Genomic DNA, 20,418 nt, shown 5'->3' on the forward strand with positions numbered 1-20,418 from the left:
GAGGCACTCTTTATGTTTTGAAGTATGCCTTTTATGACTTGATCCTCTTCATATTTGCTGCTGAAATTTCAGCTTCACCATCAGTATCAAGCCATCTTTCATTTATTTGTCTAGTAATGAGAATGAATTAACCTTGTCTCTCCTTTCTCTGGTTGGTTGTGTTATTGGTGCTGATCATTTGTGAGGAGGAAGGTTCTGGTGAGGGGTACAGTCTGCATCTTCAGTCATAATAGAGTTAAACTTGTGACCTTAACCCTACTAACTTTATGCTATAGTCAGCTATGTCAGCTGATCACAGGCCCTTTCAGTGTAGGTGTGCAGAGTTAGCTTACTCTGGATGAGCTGATATTGGCAAGAAGGACAAAAATGCAGTACAAGGAAATCTCTTTCTGTCCCTTTCTCTATGACCTCCACAGTTTCCCATTTCACAAAGCCTCCTTTCTCTGTCTCTCTCTTTTTTCTTGCTATGCTTCACCATGCATCAAAACACAAAATCTTGTGTTCTTCCCTGAATCAACTGTAGGAATTCAACTGAGAAACAGATTGGGACTGAACTTCACAGATGGCAGTAACTTTTACAAACAGGAAGCCCACTATCTGTCCATCGTATGGGCAGGATTGCTTTGAGTAGGTCTTGGTTTGGAAGGAGAAGAATAATTCCTGATGCTTTTGGGAGCAAACTTAGACTAGCATCACTCTTCTTTACTATTCCACTCTTTGGTTCTACATCTCCTTTTTTCCTCTCCTTATTCCATTTTCATGAAGCTGAGAGGAGCATAAAAGTGTAGGGCAGGGTAAGAAGGGGAGGGTCAGTGCTAGACCTTGACTTCTAGCCCTGACTCATTATTTTTGGCAGTTTTATAATTTTATTTGACAGTTAGCAGTTAGTTCTCATCCACATTAACTGTTTGTAGATTTTTGAAAGTGGTGATAGGTGACCAACAGTATAGAGCATATTTGGTGAATTTTCAGCCTCATTAGGCATTCTGGACAACTGCACCCAGATATGGTGTGGGGCACTCCTCATTCCTTTGGCCCTGACAGCTGTGTTGGCCTGGTGTCAATGGGCACATCTGGATTTTCACACTTCATGGCAAATTTTGGGATCTCTTTGAATGCCTGAGGAGTACGTTTCTTGAAATTCACTCCAGGGATGTGCTTGTGGTGTTAATGATGTACTCTGGTTATTATCTCATTGATGGCAGAATGACTCTTATTCTTACCATCCTTCTTTGTGGGATCCATTTTTCTAGGCCCAGGTTGGAAAAGAAGTGTATGAAGTATTAAGGGGGAGGAAAGGCAATGTGGCTTCCTGGTCACATGGAGGCAGGTGGCCCAAGTCCTTATTTTTATCTAATTTCTGATTATACATTCTTATTTTTCCACAAGCAACTAGTAGTTTTAATACCAGAGAGCAGTTAAATCTGAAAAGACGAAGTTAGTGGCTGTAATCATTATGCTGTCTGGACCTGGTTCTGCAGCAACAACAAATCCATCCCAAGAACAGGTGGCAGGAAGCTATCATAGTGATGGCTGCCGTTGCTAAGGCCAGAATCACTGAAGGAGTGAGTGCTCAGGCAGGCCCTACCCCCTGGCGGGAGAGCACAGCTTCAAGCTGATCTTTCTCCTGAGAAAACCAATGATGCTATTGAACAGCACTAAGTTCACACCCTGCCAACCTCCACCAGTAAGTTTGACAATCAATGGACAAGGTTGTTTGCAAAGATAAAAAAAGAACAAAAATCTTTTTGGCAGGAAGTGATGGTGAAGATGTGTGTGACTCAAGTCACAAATTGTTTTCTGTCTGCAAACCTGTGTTTTGATGTGTGCAGGTTTTTTACAGGGAGATTTAAGTTTACTCTGATTCTGAGAAGCTTCTTCCTCTGGTCTGTGCTTTTTTAGGAGACTCTTTGCTCATTGGGGGTGAGTTGGCTTCCTAAAGATCTTTGGCAAACCAGAAATGAGGGGTGGGTGGAATGGGTGCAAGATTTATGCCATTTTGAGCAACACAAAAAGTTTCAAGCTTTCCACAGTATTTTGATGTCAAACAGTAGGAAACCTTAAAAAGGCAGCTGGAATGGAATTTTAACATTCTTAGACCCTGAAAGACTATTTGTGGTGCCTTAAAGTCCCTCAGCCCCTTCACATCTCAGTTACACCCCATCTCATCCTCCCCACCATGGGCAGTCACACCCTTACGGCAACAGGGAGAGGCACAATCCCTGTGAAGGAGATACAAGAACCTTCAGCCCTGTCTACCATATCCATCTTACAGATAAAGATAAGTAAGAAGGGGCAAATGATTAAAGAATCTATAACTTTGGTCCTTGTTTAGAAATGTAATTTTTGATCTTCTTAGAGACAGATTGAAGTTCATGAGCTGTGAAAGTGTTTGCCAAGATAGTGATGAAGTTTTCAAGGCCATTTGCAGCATTTCAAAGCACTCCATGGCCATTGTATGCTTCCCTACGATGTGTCTGCATGGATGTGACTGAAATGGCACTTGGTTGATTTGAACTAGAATTCTATCACCTCAGCTTCGTCACAGTGGATATCTCATGCTGATCAAAAAGTTAGCAACTGAATAGCTTTTTGAGTAATACAAAAATCGGAAATGAGTGAATTTTTACTTAAATAGTTTTATAGAAAAATCCTTCAAAATTGTAATGTATGGAGAAAAATAATAAATGGTATCCTTAATTGATGAATGAACCATTTTTTCAATGAATATTTATTGAACCTCTGCCAACTGCTAGCAGCCCATGTTACATTTGTAAACAACACAAAGAAGATCCCCATAGAATCTACGTTTTAGTAGGGCAAACATAATACATAACACAGGTTGAGAGCTCAGTGTAATGATGGAAAAAAGTAGGGTGATGAGTTACTAATAGGGGTGGGAAGACCATGTTAGTTGGGGTGGTCAGGGAAGACCTGTTTGAGGAGTAGACAATGAGCTGAGGCTGAATGATGAGAAAAGTCAGGAAGGATTTGGGAAAAAAACGTAAGAAGCAACAGGCATGAGGTGTGGAGAAGAAAAGGGGCTTGGCTGCATCCGGGGACAGAAAGGAAGCCTGTGTGGCTGGATCATGTGGGTGATGGGAAAGGTGGCCAGATGCCCAATCACAAGGATCCTGTGATATGAGGTTTAAACTTTATTTTAAGAGCTAATTTCTCCATTTTAAAAGCAATGGAGAAATGAGTGAATTGCTTGGAGCAAGATTTTGAAATGAACTGCTTTTTTCTTTTTCTAAGATCAGTTTGCTGCTGTGGAATGGATTTGAGAGGCACAAGAATGGAAGCAGAAAGAATGGTCAGGTGGTTTCAAAAATCCAGATATTGCAGTGACTTGAACTATGGTGTGGTGTTTTGCTCTGCTGTCCCTAGGGAATGGCCTGAGATGGCTAATTGAGCTCTAGAAATTATGTCCAAATTCTTCCTAGCAGGAAAGAGGGAGGAGCATGAGAGAGGCATGCCCTCTCCCTTTAAGGACACTTTTCAGAAGTTACACCCACCACTGTGTTAATGATCATAGCTGCAAAGAAGGTAAATGTAGTCTCCTTCTGAATGGCCAAGTCCTAGGTAAAAATCTAGGTTCTATCTATGAGAAGTAGAGAATAGTAGGGGACAATAATCTCTGCCAACTTCTTTTGAAATATATACTCTTGGCAAACATATATTTGTATATGTGAATATATGTATATTTTTGGCAAATATATATGTTTGCACACATATATATTGCATATATATTTGTTTTATTTTATAAAAATATCCACGTGGTTGTAAATGAATTTCTTTCTTTTGAAATAGAACTTCTGCTTCCTTGAGCTCTAAGTCAGACTTTTGGATTCTCATAGAGTTTATAAGTCCAAGATTCACAGAATAACTAAGTAAATGAGGATCAAGTAATTAGTTTTACTAACAGCTGAGCAATTACCACATAACTCCCCAAACATATGGCTATCTGTTAAGAGCTAGACTGGGAAGAATTCAGCATGGACTTGGGGTCAAAATGGTGCTTCCTACTCCCACACCACATCTCAACCTTAGGATCTGCTTCTGCCTGCACAAAAGACTTGAAGTCCACTTATTCAAACCAGTTGTCTGGCTTTAGGCCTCTCTCACACACCTGACTGTCAGTGGAAGATGGAGAAGAGGGCTAGGGTTCCTCCTTAAGAAGAGAGGTCCTGCCTGGTGTCCTCACCCTGCAGAGAAAAGAAGCCTGGGATATATATATGTGGAAAGGTCAGAGAATAAAGGGAGAGCCCATTTGGCACTCTTTCCCAATCAATATATAGCTCTGACTTCCCAGTTTCCCCTCCCATTTGAGAAGAGTAAATAAGAGATGGAGATCTAGGTAGAAAATACGCACTACAGAACTCCCCAAGAGGGCTGAGAAATCTCCTGTTCTGTGGGCTGAAGTGAAAATGTGATGGGAGAAGGATTTTTTCATAACTAAAATCAGAAAAGTGGGGTCTAAAGCAAATTTTTAAGTTGGGTGTGGTGATAAGTATTGAGTTGTGCAGTTAATTGCCTCAAATATGCTTTATTTGGGTAATGGAAATATAGCTTTATCTTAAGCACACATCATATTGTGAAACCCCAGCACAAGCAAAATAAATGAAAAAAAAAAGCAAAATGTCAGGTGTTTTCAAATGATGCAATTTGATGCCTTAATGCACTAAAAGAGAAGAGAAAGGAAAAAAGTCATGTAAGGACAGGAGTAAAGAAGTGGATGGGACAGTGAGTGGAGAAGGGTGAACCGGTAGGATGGGGTTGAGGGTAGGGAAATATGGTAATAGATGCCCCTGCTACAGAGACCTGGAAGAGAGGATATATTATTAGACTCGGGTACACTCAAGGGGTAATTCAAAGGAGGTTAACAAAAAGAATATTTATAAGATATGGGCATAGTGAAAGGAAACAACACAGGATAAGGAAATACTCAGATACTAGCAACAGTGGCAGGACCTGAAGGGACAAGGGGAGGGAGTGGTCACTAGAACCTGGCAAGAGCTTTAGCTGTGGATGAGGGTTTATGTAGAGAAATACTGAGTTGGTGGGATAGGGAGAGGAAGGAGATGGGAAAAATCAGTGCTCTGGCTTCCGTCTTCTCCTTCCTTCCCATCTCTTATTGTCTCTCACTGGCCAAACTCACCTGAAAGCCTAAGGCAACAGACCCAGGTGCTACAGTCATAGAATGGCCTCCTAAGACATACAGCAGGGCAGAGAAGGATTGAGAGGGATACGTGCAGAATAGCCTGCACAGTATTTTGGTGGATGCAGGGTAGGAGGTTGTGGGAAAGAGGCAGTACCAAAATTCCTGCCACAGTTTTATTAATTGGCTCCAAACAGTCCTTGAGCACTTCCTCTCTCAGGTGCTGGGGATACCAAGTAAATTAAAGGGACATTTCCTGAGAGGCTTATAAGCCAGCCTGTGGGAGGCTGTGGGAGCAAGGAGCTCCTGAGAGAGTTAGTGAAAGCTTCCCAAGAAGGTAGACATTTGTGCAGAAGATCACCAGGTAGAGGAGAGAAGAAAGTCAACACAGAAACCAGCATGAGCAGGGGTGCAGATGGTGTCAGGGTATGGCAGGGAAGACATGAAGTTGGAATGAAGAGGAGACAGAGTCTGATATCTGGACTTCATGAGCCAGACTGGAGTTTGGATATTGTCCTTTGAATGGGCAAGTGGGAGTTAACAGATGTTTATATAGGATATTACTCCTTCCAAAGGATGGGAGAGCTGATGCAGAATGCTTCCCCTAACACCTTCTTTTCCTTTCCCTCTCATTTATCTTTCTACTTCCATTCCCCACCCACCATCTTTTTAGTGTTGTTGTTGTTTCTGGTGGATGAAACCTCCAGGGTGAGGGATTAATTAGGATGGATTTAGTGTAGGGAAAAGAAAAATAAACATTTCAGGTTTTAAAAGTATTCCCACTTCAGTTGCCAGTAGGGGTTTAATTTGAGGATGGTGGAAATACTGGGGATGCTGGCATAGAAATTAGAAAACTTAATGAGCCAATGCTTAGTGGTTGACTACAATAAAATATAAGTGAGATGATTTCATGACAGCTTGAAAAGTTGTCTTGAAGTACTATCAACATACCAGACTCATGGCCAGCTGAGGTATAGGTAGATACACTTTGCCTCCTCACACAACCAAGAGAAGGATAATAACAAATTTAAAAACAAAAACCCCAGATCTGCCAGAAAAATCGAACTGTATGGAAGTCTGAGAGCCAATGAGTTAAAGAAGAAATATTGATCCAGACTGGTAGGAGGGGCAGAGTGGAGAGGATGTGGAGCAGGGTGGCAGCTGGAGGACTGACTAGGCAGGCGAGATGGTGGCTGGTGGACCAGGTAGTCCCATGCTTGCTTGTGGATAAACCAGGAGGAACAACTGGAGAGTGATACAGACTGTGCAAACCAGGGTTCCAGCACAGGGAACGAAAGCCTCAAAACGTCTGGCTGTAAAATTCTATAGGGTTGTGGCAGTATGAGACACTCCCAGCCTCACAGGAGAGTTTGTTGGAGAGAACCACAGGGTCCTAAAATATACACAAACCCACCCACCTGGGAATCAGCACCAGAGGTGCCCAATTTGCTTGTGGATAGCGGGGGAAGTGAGTGAAAGCTGGCAGAGAGCCAAGCAAGCAGCATTATTCTCTCTCTGACCCCTCCCCCCTGCATACAGTGCCACAGTCCAGCTACATGAATTGTCCCACCCTGATGAATACCTAAAGCTCTGCCTCTTACTACAAAAATATGGCCCAAATGAAAGAACAGATCAAAACTCCAAAAATAGAACTAAGCAATGAAGAGATAGCCAACCTATCAGATGTAGAATTCAAAACACTGGTAATCAGGATGCTCACAGAAATGGTTAAGTATGGTCACAAAATAGAGGAAAAAGTGAAGGCTATGCAAAGTGAAATAAAGCAAAATATAAAGAGAACCAACAGTGAAGGGAAGGAAACCAGGGCTTAAATCAACAATTTGGAGCAAGAGGAAAAAATAAACATTCAACCAGAACGGAATGAAGAAACAAGAATTCAAAAAAATGAGGAGAAGCTTAGGAACCTCTGGAACAACTTTAAATGTTCCAACATCTGAATCATAAAGGAGAAGAGAAAGGTGAAGAAACTAAAAACTAATTTGAAAAATAATGAAGGAGAACTTCCCTAATCTGGCAAAGGAAATAGACTTCCAGGAAGTCCAAGAAGCTCAGAGAGTCCCAAAGAAGTTGGACCCAAGGAAGCACACACCAAGGAACATCATAATTACATTAGCCAAGATTAAAGATAAGGTGAGTTTCTTAAAAGCAGCAAAAGGAAAGGAGACAGTTACCTACAAAGGAGTTCCCATAGGACTATCAGCTGATCTCTCAAAAGAAACCTTACAGGCAAGAAGGGGCTGGAAAAAAGCATTTGAAGTCATGAAAGGCCAGGATCTGTATACAAGATAATTCTATCCAGCAAAGCTTTCATTTAGAATGGAAGGGCAGATAAAATGTTTCTCGGTTAAGGTAAAGTTCAAGAAGTTCATCATCACTAAGCCTTTATTATATGAAATGTTAAAGGGACTTATCTAAGAAAAATAAGATAAAAACTATGAACAGTAAAATGAAAACGAACTCACAACTATCAACAACTGAATCTAAAAAAACAAAAACAAACTAAGCAAACAACTAGAACAGGAACACAATCACAGAAATGGAGATCACATGGAGGGTTATCAGTGGGGAGGGGGAAGAATGAGGGAAAAGGTACAGGGAATAAGAAGAGTAATTGGTAGGTACAAAATAGGCAGGAGGAGGTTAAGGATAGTATAGGAAATGGAAAAGCCAAAGAACTTATATGTATGACCCATGGACATGAACTAAGGGGGGCAGTGATGTTGGCAGTGGTGGGAGAGGGAGTACAGGGCAGAGGTGAATAAAGGGGAGAAAAATACGGAACAACTGTAACAGTACAATTAATAAAATATACTTAAAAATACTATCAACATACCCTGATGTCTATTATTGTAGATGGTAATAGATCAAATGCTGAATTAATGAAAACACAGAAACATACTCTCACATTACTTTTTTACAAGTTGATGGACAAAGAGAAAACTCTTCAAGAGTTTGGGGGGAAAGTCCTTTATCCAGTTATTCAAACAACCATTTTTTACCTGCACTTTTATTTTATATACCCTTTACACCTGTTTAATTAATCCTAAACATGATGCTGGCTGCTAATTAAACAGCCCTGAAAGTGACTGACTGAAGGTAGTAATTTGAGATAATTAGTTTTGGATTCAAACACTCAATTTTCACACTTTGTGATCATTTTTAGAAAGGGGTGGCTCATTATTATAGGCAGGGTGGAGGTTGTGAGGCATTTTACTGCTGGACTCTCAGTAGCTCCTCTGCTACTGGACTCTGAAAAACCCTCAGTGGAAGGATTATTATATATCTGAATAAGGCAAAGAAGTGTGCCATATCATTTCCTATAGAATGATCCCATACCCCCCCCCCACACACACACACCACATTCATCATGCACAGAATTCCTTCCAAAGCAAAGGTCAAGCTGCTGAACATCTTTCATTGGAACATAGAAATTTACATGATCTTGATCTTTGGGAAAGTTTTACCTCATACTGGGTAGATCTCACTGAGTCATCTATTGTCTATTTCCCAGGTCCTCTAGATGCAAGCAATAAAAGGTAAAAAAGGCCAACATTTTGTGTGTTGTTAGAAATGTGGAGGCATGTTCTGGCTGAGTAGTCATGTATTACAAAAGCACAAAGCCTGATCAAGGGAACTATCTGCCAAGAGATGGGTGGTGTACCTGGCAGAGAAAGCAAAGGGGCAGGAAGGAGGCAGGTCAGGCTGGTTTTTATGAGCCCACAATGTTAACAAGCAAGTTAACATGGTTCCACTAGGAGAACAGGACCAGGAAGAATTGGGGGTTAAATAGGCTAAGTCATTGTTAGAGTCAATATACATAGAGGCAGCTTGCCCAGAAGCTGAATGAATTCTGTAGCACCCTGGAGAGCTCCAAGCACATTCTTGTGCCTCTGCTTTCTTGGGTAACTGAGGATGTTTTAAAAATATATTTTATTTATTTTATTTTTATAGGGGAAGGGAGAGAGAAAGAGTGGGAGAGAAATATCAGTGTGTGATTGCTTCTTGTGTGCCCCCTACTGGGGACTTGGCCTGCAACCCAGGCATGTGCTCTGACTGGGGATCGAACCAGCAACCCTTTGGTTCACAGGCAGGTGCTCAATCCAGTGAGCCACATCAGCCAGGGCAGGATTTTTTTTTTTTAATTTTGGGAAGTTCAGTGTCACTTCACTGATCACCATTGGGACTTGGACCCTCTAGATCTAAGTAATCCAGATGTTGAGTGCTTTTCACAGATGTGAAGAGGAGAGTCAAAACCTTTATATGGATTGGGAGTCATTTGGCCAGGGAAGGGGTTGTTGGTCCCAGAATGTGCAGTATCTGATGGAGAGTAAAGTCAATTGTTTTATGTATGAATCAAACTTGCATCTTCAACTAAGCACCCTGAATTAGGGCATCTTGTAGTCATTTTGACCTCTGAACTTTTCCACATCATATCATGGTAGCAGAGGAGGGAGGAGATACACAGTTGCCCAGCTCACCCTCCCAAATTGCCCTCCTTTTACCCTTTATAGTTTTCTCGAGTGGTCACACGCCTTACTACCACCTTATTATGCTCCCACCTTTCTTTACCTCCAGTTCCAAAGTTGCTCTTAAACTCTAGATCCCCCAATATTCTTGCCCACAATTTAGTTGCTTTCATGCATCTCACAAGAATCTCAAGAGAAGCAAATCAGCAGTTAAACCTACCATTTTTTGTCTGACAAATTTCCTTTAAAAAAATCTACCATGGTAAATAGCAAACATTATTTACGTAGTTACCAAAGTCATAGGACTATGAGTCATTCCACATTTCTCCTCATAACCTATACCTTTCCTTGTCTTTTTGGTACTTACAGGTCCCACACCTTTCCTTTTCCCTTCATCATCTAGTCTCTGCTGAGCCTTGCAGTTTTATTCTCTGACATCCTTTCCTTGGTATCTACCATGCCCTTTCTTGACTCTTTGCCTCTGGACATGCAGTTCCCGTGGCTGCAGTGTTCTTTCCTGCTTTGTGTGTAGACTTCACATGCTTCCAAGGTACTTCTTTAGCAACCATGTATTCTTCTGTCAGACTGCATCCTAACTTGGACATAGACTGAATGTCACATTTTAAAAGTTTTTTAAGGGACAGATTTGTGACATGCAGTCAATTTGTTACTCAGTTCAAATATATTTAGGGGAAATGACATAGGATTCCTAGTTGAAAATCTAGCAATTCTCCTCCTTAATTTCAGAAAATAGTCCTTCTTCCCTAAGGAATTTTTATTGTATGGATTCCTGTTTTGTGATGTTTTTTGGGGGGAGGGGATTGGAAAAGTGTTTTTATTAGAAGATACATGGTTGGCTAGTCCCAAATATTTCTGTGATAATCATTATATTAATAATCAGTGACTAGACTTGCAAAACTAAATATTTCAAATAATTTACTAAAAATGTAATCTTAAAACTGAAATGGTATTAAGTGTAAAAAAAGTCTCATATTAAAGTCTCTGTCATTTTGTAGCTTTTATGTCCTAAAGCCAAAGACAATTTCAGAGACAATTTCTGATGCATGTATGTACTATACCTTCATTTCTGCCTTGTTTCTGCTCCAGAACTTGTCATGTACAGAATAAAAAAGCAACAAGAAAAAGCACAAATATTTTGCTTTGCTTTCAGAAACGGTAGAATCTGAAGCAAAACTAAATTCTTTCCAGCTGTTTAGAAATGTGCTTTGAAAGAAAATGAGGCTACAGACCACTATAAAATACTTTCTAATTAAATTGTTGGTTATAAAACCTTTTTCAGGTTCAAGTTGCTCTATCTAGGTTTCTGATATAGTTGTGGCTATTCAGTCTCTTGTGACAATCCATTGTTCCACACGATTCCTCATGGGTTGAAATGACTTGTCATTTGTTTTGCAGATACCTCAAATCAGCTATGCATCCACAGCCCCAGAGCTAAGTGACAACACCAGGTATGACTTCTTCTCTAGGGTGGTCCCACCTGACTCCTACCAAGCGCAAGCCATGGTGGACATTGTGACGGCACTGGGGTGGAATTATGTTTCGACACTGGCTTCTGAGGGCAACTATGGAGAGAGTGGTGTGGAGGCGTTCACTCAGATCTCGAGGGAGATTGGTAAGCATATATTTATCAGATGATTGTATTTGGAGGTGACAGGTTGCAGAAGTCCTCTCATTTCCAAGCACTCTCTGATCTGTATGGAATAATTAGAGCTCTTACAGATGCATGACCTAGGCTGTCCACTCTAGGGGGATGCTGGTTTTATTATAAATGATTTTGTTGTTCATGGTCTATCAAGGTGACACGTTGGTGCTAATTTAGGAAATAGTGCTCCTGACTCAGTCAGACATTTTTTAAACTTGTCTGTTTTGACAAGGGAGCTTGCTGGCACATTAGAGCTACTGTAAATTTGAATAAATGACATACTTTTTGATTGTTCTAGATGGAAGTTTACATTAGCAAGTCATTAAATTTAAAAAAAAGGCAGTGGAATTTACATCTGCCTCTAGAGGGATTAAGACCGGTAATCATTTTAAAACAATACTGAAGTAGCCTCTAAGACTATGCTTAAGCAATATTCATGCTGTCATATTTGACTTCTTGCATTTTTATTCTTACCTTAAACACTGGAGCTTACAGTGGCCTGAAGGACAGAGTGTAATAAAAATTTGGTTAGAACAAGGTGCTGATGAACTCCATTCTGGACTTTTTTCAAGGTGCTTATCCAAATCTCTGTAGGCATTTCACCAGGTGCATGTTTATTTATGAGGTTATAAATCCATTTCACTATGTAGGGAAACAAAACAGAACAAAACAAAAAACAACTTAGAGGACAAATCTTATTGCTGATTGGTCAACAACATCACTTTGTGGATGAAAGGTGATATTTTACTGTTACTTAAGAAATACTATTATTAAGAATTACTGAATACAGTTTATATATTTTTTTCTGTAAGCATATTTTGTGGCCAAATTAAAGTGCCTATTGGCTGTTTTGAGTAATTTTGAACTTGAAGGAAGAAATTATGTTGATAATTTATTGTCTTTCTTGGAGACTTCAACTCAGGAAAAAATCATGGTAGTGATGTGGACTTACTCATAATTAGGAAGAACAAAGAGTTATTGGAATAATTTACTGGAATAAGATCTTCTCTCGAAAGGTTTGCAGATGCCTGGGATCTGTTTTGAATATCATAGGGCATGGAAATGTATTTTTACACATGTTTGGTATGTTTAAAATTTGTTCCAGTGCTGTACTGTTGCGTAAGACCTAGGAAAGGAGAAAGGGCCTGGTGTTCTTGGACAGATTGGGTTAATTGATTTAATTGGACAACTAGTCACACCTGTTGTGAATGCCCATGATGCCATAATGTTTGCTCTTTGGAATTTAAGCCTATGTTACTATTGCTATAAAAATGATGCAAAGCACTTTAAATGCTGACAAATTATATTACCTTCTTGGATAAAGAATCCCAAGTTTATTCTTAGAGGAAATGCTCACTAAAATGAAAATAATAGCTTCTGGAATGAGGGTTAATGCATTTTTTAAGCGGCTGATGTCAGTTCTCACCAGAATGATAATTCATCAGGAGAAGGAAACTAACAGAGTATGTATTGAAATTGTAAGTTTTCTGTAGTGATCCTATATATCCTTCCACTACAGGACACATTTTGTGTGCATGAAAGAGATAACCAGGAGAAATTAAATACAGGACACAGTTTCCCAGTTGTTGGAGAATCTGATAAAATGCATTGTTCTAGAAGTTAAGTGAGATTGCAGTTTTATTCTTTTCACTGAAACAAGAAATACTGTTTTCACTTTTTAGGGAGCATTGCTATGCTTTGGTAAGGCTGTCACATAAAAGGATTCAGATGGTGCCATTCATTATTCCTGTTTCTATCTTAGTCATTCTTATGGGAGAAAATAATTTGTGCCTTGTGTATGCTCCTGATTAGAGCAACATGTTTCTTCTATTTGATCCTTTCAGTATTCTGTGACTTGATTGGCTGTCCATTCTATTTCTGTTATCACTTATCTGGGGGATGGGGGAAGGCAGGATTGTTAATTAATATGCAGAATACTGAAAATGCCAAATTAGTACCACACTAGAGTATGCCATGGAATATATTAAATATCAAAATCATTCCTCATTTTAATGACAAAGATTTTATCTAGAACAAAAATAGCTGAAAATTAAACCTTTTACATGACAATGATATTAATGGGAATGGCAAATGGTAGCAACTTAACCCATTCTGAAGTGAACTGATGACTCTAATGAAAATTCATTAGTTCTGTAACATTTGCTCTTCTTGCTACAATATCAATGACATTTTTGTCACCATGTTAGTAATGTGTTTTTAAAAATTTTAGTATCTTGACATAGGAGTCAAGTAATAAATTTATTTTCTGGAGTGTCTGCCTATTAATAAAATTATACATTTTCCCAACTCTAATAAATTTTCCTGTACTCTGTTCTGAATTTCTCTCTTTAGCAACATTCATTACTAAGATATTTCAATGTAGAATAAGGCATCTTATGTTTTAGCTCTGATGAATTCAGACAGATTTTAATGGAATGGTAGTGAAATGAAAATATGTTTAGTGATAAATTGCTTGTTTGGTTTGATTAGAACTTTTTCATTTTAACAAAATCTGAGATTGGGGGAAGACTCTTTCATGCATCTTGGAGAATGAAGTTTATGAGTAAGTGATGGTCATGAACGGAGATGTCAGTGATGGCCCTTCCTGGTCAAAATCCTTCAGAGGGATGCAGGGACAGGAATTATTTGATAAAACAAAGACTGATAGCTTCTTGGTATCTCAGTTGTTATAGTCTCATCCCAATGCATCCCCTACTATAGGATTTTTACTGAAGAAGGCTAAAAATATATTTGAGTTCAGCAAATAGCACAATTTGACTGAAGCACTGTTTCTGTAGTAAGGGAGACAAGGTAAGCTTAACATGGAGACATGGTTAAGTGTTTTACTGCATAGGGTGGTAATTTTATCTTTTACATGCCAGACAATAAAGGAAACTGCTGAGGAGTGAGGGATCTGTTAGGATGTGTACTTATGATTATACAGGTGAGAGCCAGAAGGTAAGGAGACCAGTTGAGAGGCCATTGCAATATCAATCTCAGCCTGATACAGGATAGGCAGGAGAAATGCAGAGGTGTTGGACAAATCGTACCAATTTTCAGTTATGCAGGATGAATAAGTTCAGGAGATCTAAGGTACAGAATTGTAACTACAGTTGATAAGTGTGTTGCATACTTAAAGTTTACTAAGAGAGTTGATCTTAAGTGTTCTCACCGCACACACAAAATACAGTAACTATGTGAGGTGATGAATATGTTAACTAGCTTGATTGTGTTAATCATTTCATAATGTATATGTATGTCAAAACATCATGTTGTCTACCTTAAATTTATACACTTGTCAATTATACCTCAACAAGGCTGGAAAAAATAAAATTGTTATAAATGAAAAAAGTAGGTATGGGAATAACAACCTAGACTTAGCAATGGAAAACTAAGAGTGTGGCAGAGTGTTCCCTTCTCTTGATGGGTTTATGGCCATGGGAGGGCCCTCAGTCTCCTCTGAAGAATATTCCATGGTGGGCGATGGTAGGAGTTTCTGAGGAAAAATTCAAGGATATTCAGCAGACTTTCATAACAGAACAGGAACTTTTATGAGCGGGGATAGCTGAAGGTGCATGTGGTACAGTGACAGAGAATCAAGCAGTGTCCTTGAGAGGAAGTGTATTAGTTTCCTACTGCTGCCATAACAAAATACCACAGACTGGGTGGCTCACACCAACAGAAAAATGTATTGTTTCACAGTTCTGGAGGATAGAAATCTGAAATCAAAGTGTCAGCAGTGCCATGCTGCTTCTGAAAATTGTAGAATAGAACTATTCTTTGCCTCTTACAGCTTCTAGTGTTTGCTAGTAATCCTTGGTGTTCATTGGATTGTAGATGCATCACTCCAATCTCTGCCTTTCTCATTACATTCCCATCTTCTCCCTTGTGTATTCTCATCTTGTAAGGAGGCCATTCATGTGGATTGAAGGCCCATCCTACTCTAGTATGACCTCATCTTAACTAATTACATCTGTGGTGGACCTGTTTCCATATAAAGTCACACGCTGAGGTACTAAAGTTAAGATATCGGCATATCTTGTTGGGAGACCCAATTTAATACAAGTTAACAGGGGTAATAGTGAAGAAGGAGGTATTTAGGCAGATAATTTCCAGTGACAGGGATGAGAGGTAGTCCAGAAAGTAAACAGGTTAGCAGTAAGGATGAGAGGGGTGTTAAGTAGACAGAATTTGGTTAATGGAGAAGCCTATAATATAACCAGTTTCGAAGTGCCTTTGGAGTGTTACAGGATTCTACTCTCCCAATTCTGACTACTTGGATAGATGAGGTTATCTAATAGGTAATGCAGGGTTCCAGGCTAGGTTAGGTGGTGGGATCCTAGTGTCTGACTTTCCCAGGGACCTCGGTAGTCAAGAGCTTCCCAGTAGGATCACAGAAGGCACTTCCTATACAGTGGTCTACTGGCTGTTCAAACCCTCGCTTTGTGTAATTCTAAGAGGCTGTGATTTTTGATGACACCTGGAAAATTATGGACATCCAGAGAGTCATTTCTGGCTTTTATTTACCCCTTGGTTTCTTTTGGCTTCAGGGAAGGAAATAGCTTAATTGCTGCTGGTTGTTAAGGCTTAGCTATCACCCATCTTACACACCCTCAGTTGTTAGGATCGTAGTTCAATATTTCTGTCTTGTCTTAATTATTTGTATGATGTTTTCATTGATAGTGTAATAAAGAGGTTGATAATACGGGTTCATGCTTTTCTATCATAAACTCTGGGGCTCATAGCTTGTGACTCAAGAAATGACTTCCTTGAGTCTTTAGACAGGTTCTTTTACTTCTTTGTCTTCCTTTATTATATTACTTTTAAAAAGAAGACAGGATAATAAATGTTAATACTACCACTATTACTGTAATGGGCAAGGAAGCTAAAGCTTGATCTTTGAAGATAAGAGGACTTTGTGAAAGCGCAGTATGTTTTCATTGTGGATTTGCACGGCGTGGCAGCACACCTCCTGTAATCAGCCCTTTAGTCTATGAATGGTTCATTGACGATGGTGGGCTTGTGAGTCATCATCACACATGTTATAGGGGCAGAACAGACCTGATTCTGTCAAATCTTTGACCAAATGTGACTTTCCCCCACTAATTTGCAAGTGGTGGAAGCTTCTGACTATTGTCTGACACATGTTCAGAATCTTAAAATCTCAGAGTTGGAAGGGACCACAGAGGTCATTGCATTGGCATGATCTGTTTGAAATGTTAATGCAATAGACCAATTTAATTGATTCATTTTTTGTATATGAAATGACTGACACTTGCCTAAACACTTAATAGTGATTTATTTTTGGTGACAGCCAAATAATAATGTAAGGAAAATTCATTCTTATTATACAGTTGAAAAGTGTCCACTGATCATATTTTTAAACTATCTTTGTATTGTTTTAAAAAGAAAGCATTTTCTTCTTTTGGGTTATAAATAAGAACCAAGTTTCTGTTAACTGAAATGGATTTATTTCAAGATTAAAACAAAGTATTTTCAACGACAGAGAAAAGAATACATAAAGAGCAGCTTTTTTCTTCAGATGTTCAGCGCTTTGGAAAAATGACTTCCAGCAGGCAAAAATCAATTTGACAGAAGTATTAGTGTTGTAAAATACTACGAATGAAAGGGAACATTTTAATTCAATAGAAAATTTTACTTTATATTTCTACAGCTGAGTTCCAGTTGATAACACTGCATTTCAAGTTGCAAATTATATTTAATTAATATTAACACCAGGTAATTGGCATGAATAACTTCAAAGGAGGGCTGAGGAAATTGCAAATTGGAACTGTGGGTATGTGGATCCTGCAGAAGCTTTATAGGGATCCAAGGAAAGTGTATATAATTTTAACAGTTACTGCAGAACGTGATCAAATAGAAAGCCATTTCAAAGCTGTTCCTCACCCTCACCTTTCTTAATATTTAGGACTTAGGAACTGCTGATAGCTATAGCTGCTGTTAATGTAAAACAGTAGAGAACATTCAATAAATGCTTTGAAACCCACGATTCTAATGCTGTCATTAAGTGTTTAGTAAACAATGACAATTTGATGCAGTGGAACCTGCTTTGGAGTCAAGAAATTCTTTAAATCCCTCTTCTTTAAGTATGAGACTTTAAGGATTAATTTCCTTGTCAGTTATATGGGAGGTCTCTGCTCAGTGATCATCAAATGATAGAATACTTGTGATCCTCATAAACTCTAACGTGCTATTCGATTATCAGGTGTTACTAGTGAAAAGAATGGGGCAAATACAATTTTTTCCCCAGTGTGTGGCAAAGCTGTGTATTATTATGAGGGTCATAGATGTACTGCCTAGTGTGTGGGATTGATAGCCAGAGGGCTTTGCTTGATTTGTTAGCTACCTTCAGATTTAGTCATATTCTGCCTGAAAGGTCAGAGAGAAAGATTATGAATGACTCCTGACCCCCTGCCCTCCCTGTTCTTCTAAATTCTTCATAACCACTGTGGTAGGTATTCTACCCTGTATCTTATTCTTGTCATCCCTGGTTGTCAAAATAGTTATCATGTCACTTGACAGCTGTCTTTGCTTCACTCTGTTCATTCAGTTGCCACTTAAAAGGGTTGAGATCAGGACAAGCGTGGGGTATCTTGCCTTGTCCTTGGTGATGTGCTCCTGTAATTCTCTGAGCTGAGGCACGCACCACTTAATGCTCTGATTTCAATGCCAATTTCTGCATAGATGTCTTCCACCAGAATTTGTTTTTCTCACTGGAAGGACCTTTCCCTTCTCCCCAGGGTGCACATAACAGGTGCTTCATGAACTTACTTTGAATGGCCATTGTCACCAGATTCCTGGTAGTGATGTTGTGAGCCTAGAGGTCAAGCTTGCTCAGGCTCTGGGAATTGAAAGTCAGAGACGTTTTCAACAATGGCTCATGCATTTTCTTTGCTAATGTGGAACCTTTATGGGAACCTCCAGGGGCTTGCTTGCTGTTAAAACACTTAGAATTCATTTTTTAAAAAATTACTATCAAATATCAAAGCTTGTAATCTGTAGGTTCATTCCCTCACCCCCAATCTCTCAGGCCTTACAGTGCTGTGGAATGGTTGAGAGCTTCTTGCCAGCTGGGTTTGAGTTCTAGATATGTCATATCCTACCTATGAGACTTTTTGTAAATTACTTAATCTTCTTGTGCCCCAATTTTCTTGTCTGTAGAATTGAGATAACAATTGGATAAGAATTAAATGGAATCATCATAACAATGTATGGTCATGGTAAGTGCTCAACAACTTTTGACTCATAGTACTGGGTTAGGAACCCATCCTCACCAATGACAGCTCAGGAATAGTCTTATTGCCCTGAGCCTGTATCCAGTTTGCTCAATGAGCAAGTAAGAAGGGAGAGTGAAGCCTAAATAAGTACTTAATTAAAGTCAGCCAATACTCCTCATTCCTGAAACTTGCTTTGTTCCTCCTAATGGTGACCAAACCTATTGCTATTTTTTCTTAGCATGACTAATATGCTACATAGAATAGTGTTGGCACCTAGTTGAGTGCATGAATTAATTAATTGCTAGTCACTGTTGGCTCACTAAGTCTGTTTCCTCTGATTCAGCCAGCATTTATTGTGCACCACCATGGATCACAACACACCTGTGTCAGGCCTTCAAGATACAGAAGTGAATTGTGGCCTCTGCTTTCTAGCTGTGTATCTGAGGAGGAGGAGATCAAACAAACAATTACACACAGATGTGATCATTGCCTTAATGATGGCATCGTTAGAGGCATTGCCCAAGACCACTGTGCCTAAGAGAGGACACACTTCAGCTCATGTAACAACAAGACCTGGCGTAAAGCAGTGGAGGATGGCAGTGTGTGGGCCTCAAGCCCAAATGGAGTACACCATGTGATTGATGTGAATGAAATTAATTTAGATAACTTTAGCAGAACCACTGATTTTTGAGAAAAAGAGGAAGCACCAAAGTTTGAATATAGAATATGATGCCCGCTTTGTAGTGGTGTATATGCTTGTAAAATGTTTCATATGTGTGATATATAGACATTGTGACCATTTTTTTCCTTGATGTACTGATGACCATTCAGATGTGTCCACTTACAGACAGAGTATGACGCCCCACAGCGCATTAACGCTTGTTCTTCCTGATAGTGTCCACCCAGCATCACACAGGCCCTTGTGAGAAGTTTCAGTTTTGTTTAGTTTCTGAGCCAGAGCCAGGGCCAGTAGTTTGTCCCCAAACTCACTCTCCAACTTGGCTCTGGAATGATTTTGCCATGATGTACCCTATAGCTGGTCGTCCCAGGGTGATCCCTGAGCCCCTTTGTAGGTCACTACAAACTTGCCATGCTGTCCTACCCTTGATTCACTCTCTGGATTGCTAGGCCTGGGCTCGGCCTGAGACTCAGGCCTTCAGGGTTCAGGTTGTGACACTGCCTCTTCCTGGTCGACTCTGCTCCCTGACTGGTGGAGGTGTCTGTTCCTCTGACTGTATGTCACACAGCTGTTGAGGTCTGACTGTGCGTGCAGCCACTGAGCAGAGCCCTGCTTATCTGTTGTGCCCCTAGTATATTCTGGGGTCCGGCCCTGTCTTCGTTGTCTTTACGTTTCTCACATCGTTTGAGTGTTATATCCCTAGAATCAGGGCATTCAGTCTCAGGTGATGCTTTGAGTTTCTAGAGATTCCCATGCAAATGCTTAGAAAGGACTAGGATCTGTCATGCCAATAGTATGGATCCTGTTTCGAGTTATATTTTCCTGTTACCTAACTCTCATTGCCAAATGTACTAGTTGCTGAGGACTGCCGTGACAAAGTACAACAGACTGGGTGGCTTAAACAATGTAACTCTATTGGGTCATGATCCTAACTCTCCTGCTAGGAGTCCAAGATCAAGGTGTTGTCATGGTTGATTCCTTCAGAGGGCTGTGCAGGGAAATCTACTCTGTGCCTCTCCCCTGGCTTCTGGTGGTTTGCTGGTTTTCTGACAATCTTTGGTTTTCCTTGGCATCTAGAAGCATCATCTGGGTCTCTGCCTTCATCTTCACATGGCATTGTCCCTGTTGTGTGTGTTTGTGTCTGTATGTCTATATCCAAACTTCTCCTTTTTATTAGGGCCCACCCTAATCCA

At 39.8% G+C, this 20,418-nt stretch overlaps 1 protein-coding gene across 1 annotated transcript in view; it reads left to right on the forward strand.

Annotated features, from left to right (window-relative positions):
• Positions 1–20,418, forward strand: part of GRM8 (glutamate metabotropic receptor 8) — a 794,519-nt gene that overhangs the window by 141,015 nt on the left and 633,086 nt on the right. The window contains exon 3 of the mRNA XM_045855677.1: positions 11,062–11,278. Within this exon, the coding sequence (XP_045711633.1) occupies positions 11,062–11,278 (217 nt within the window). The remainder of the gene's footprint in view (positions 1–11,061; positions 11,279–20,418) is intronic.

This window comes from Phyllostomus hastatus, unplaced genomic scaffold (genome assembly GCF_019186645.2).
Source record: "Phyllostomus hastatus isolate PE091 unplaced genomic scaffold, TTU_PhHast_1.1 phas_scaffold_114, whole genome shotgun sequence".
Lineage (NCBI taxonomy): Eukaryota > Metazoa > Chordata > Mammalia > Chiroptera > Phyllostomidae > Phyllostomus > Phyllostomus hastatus.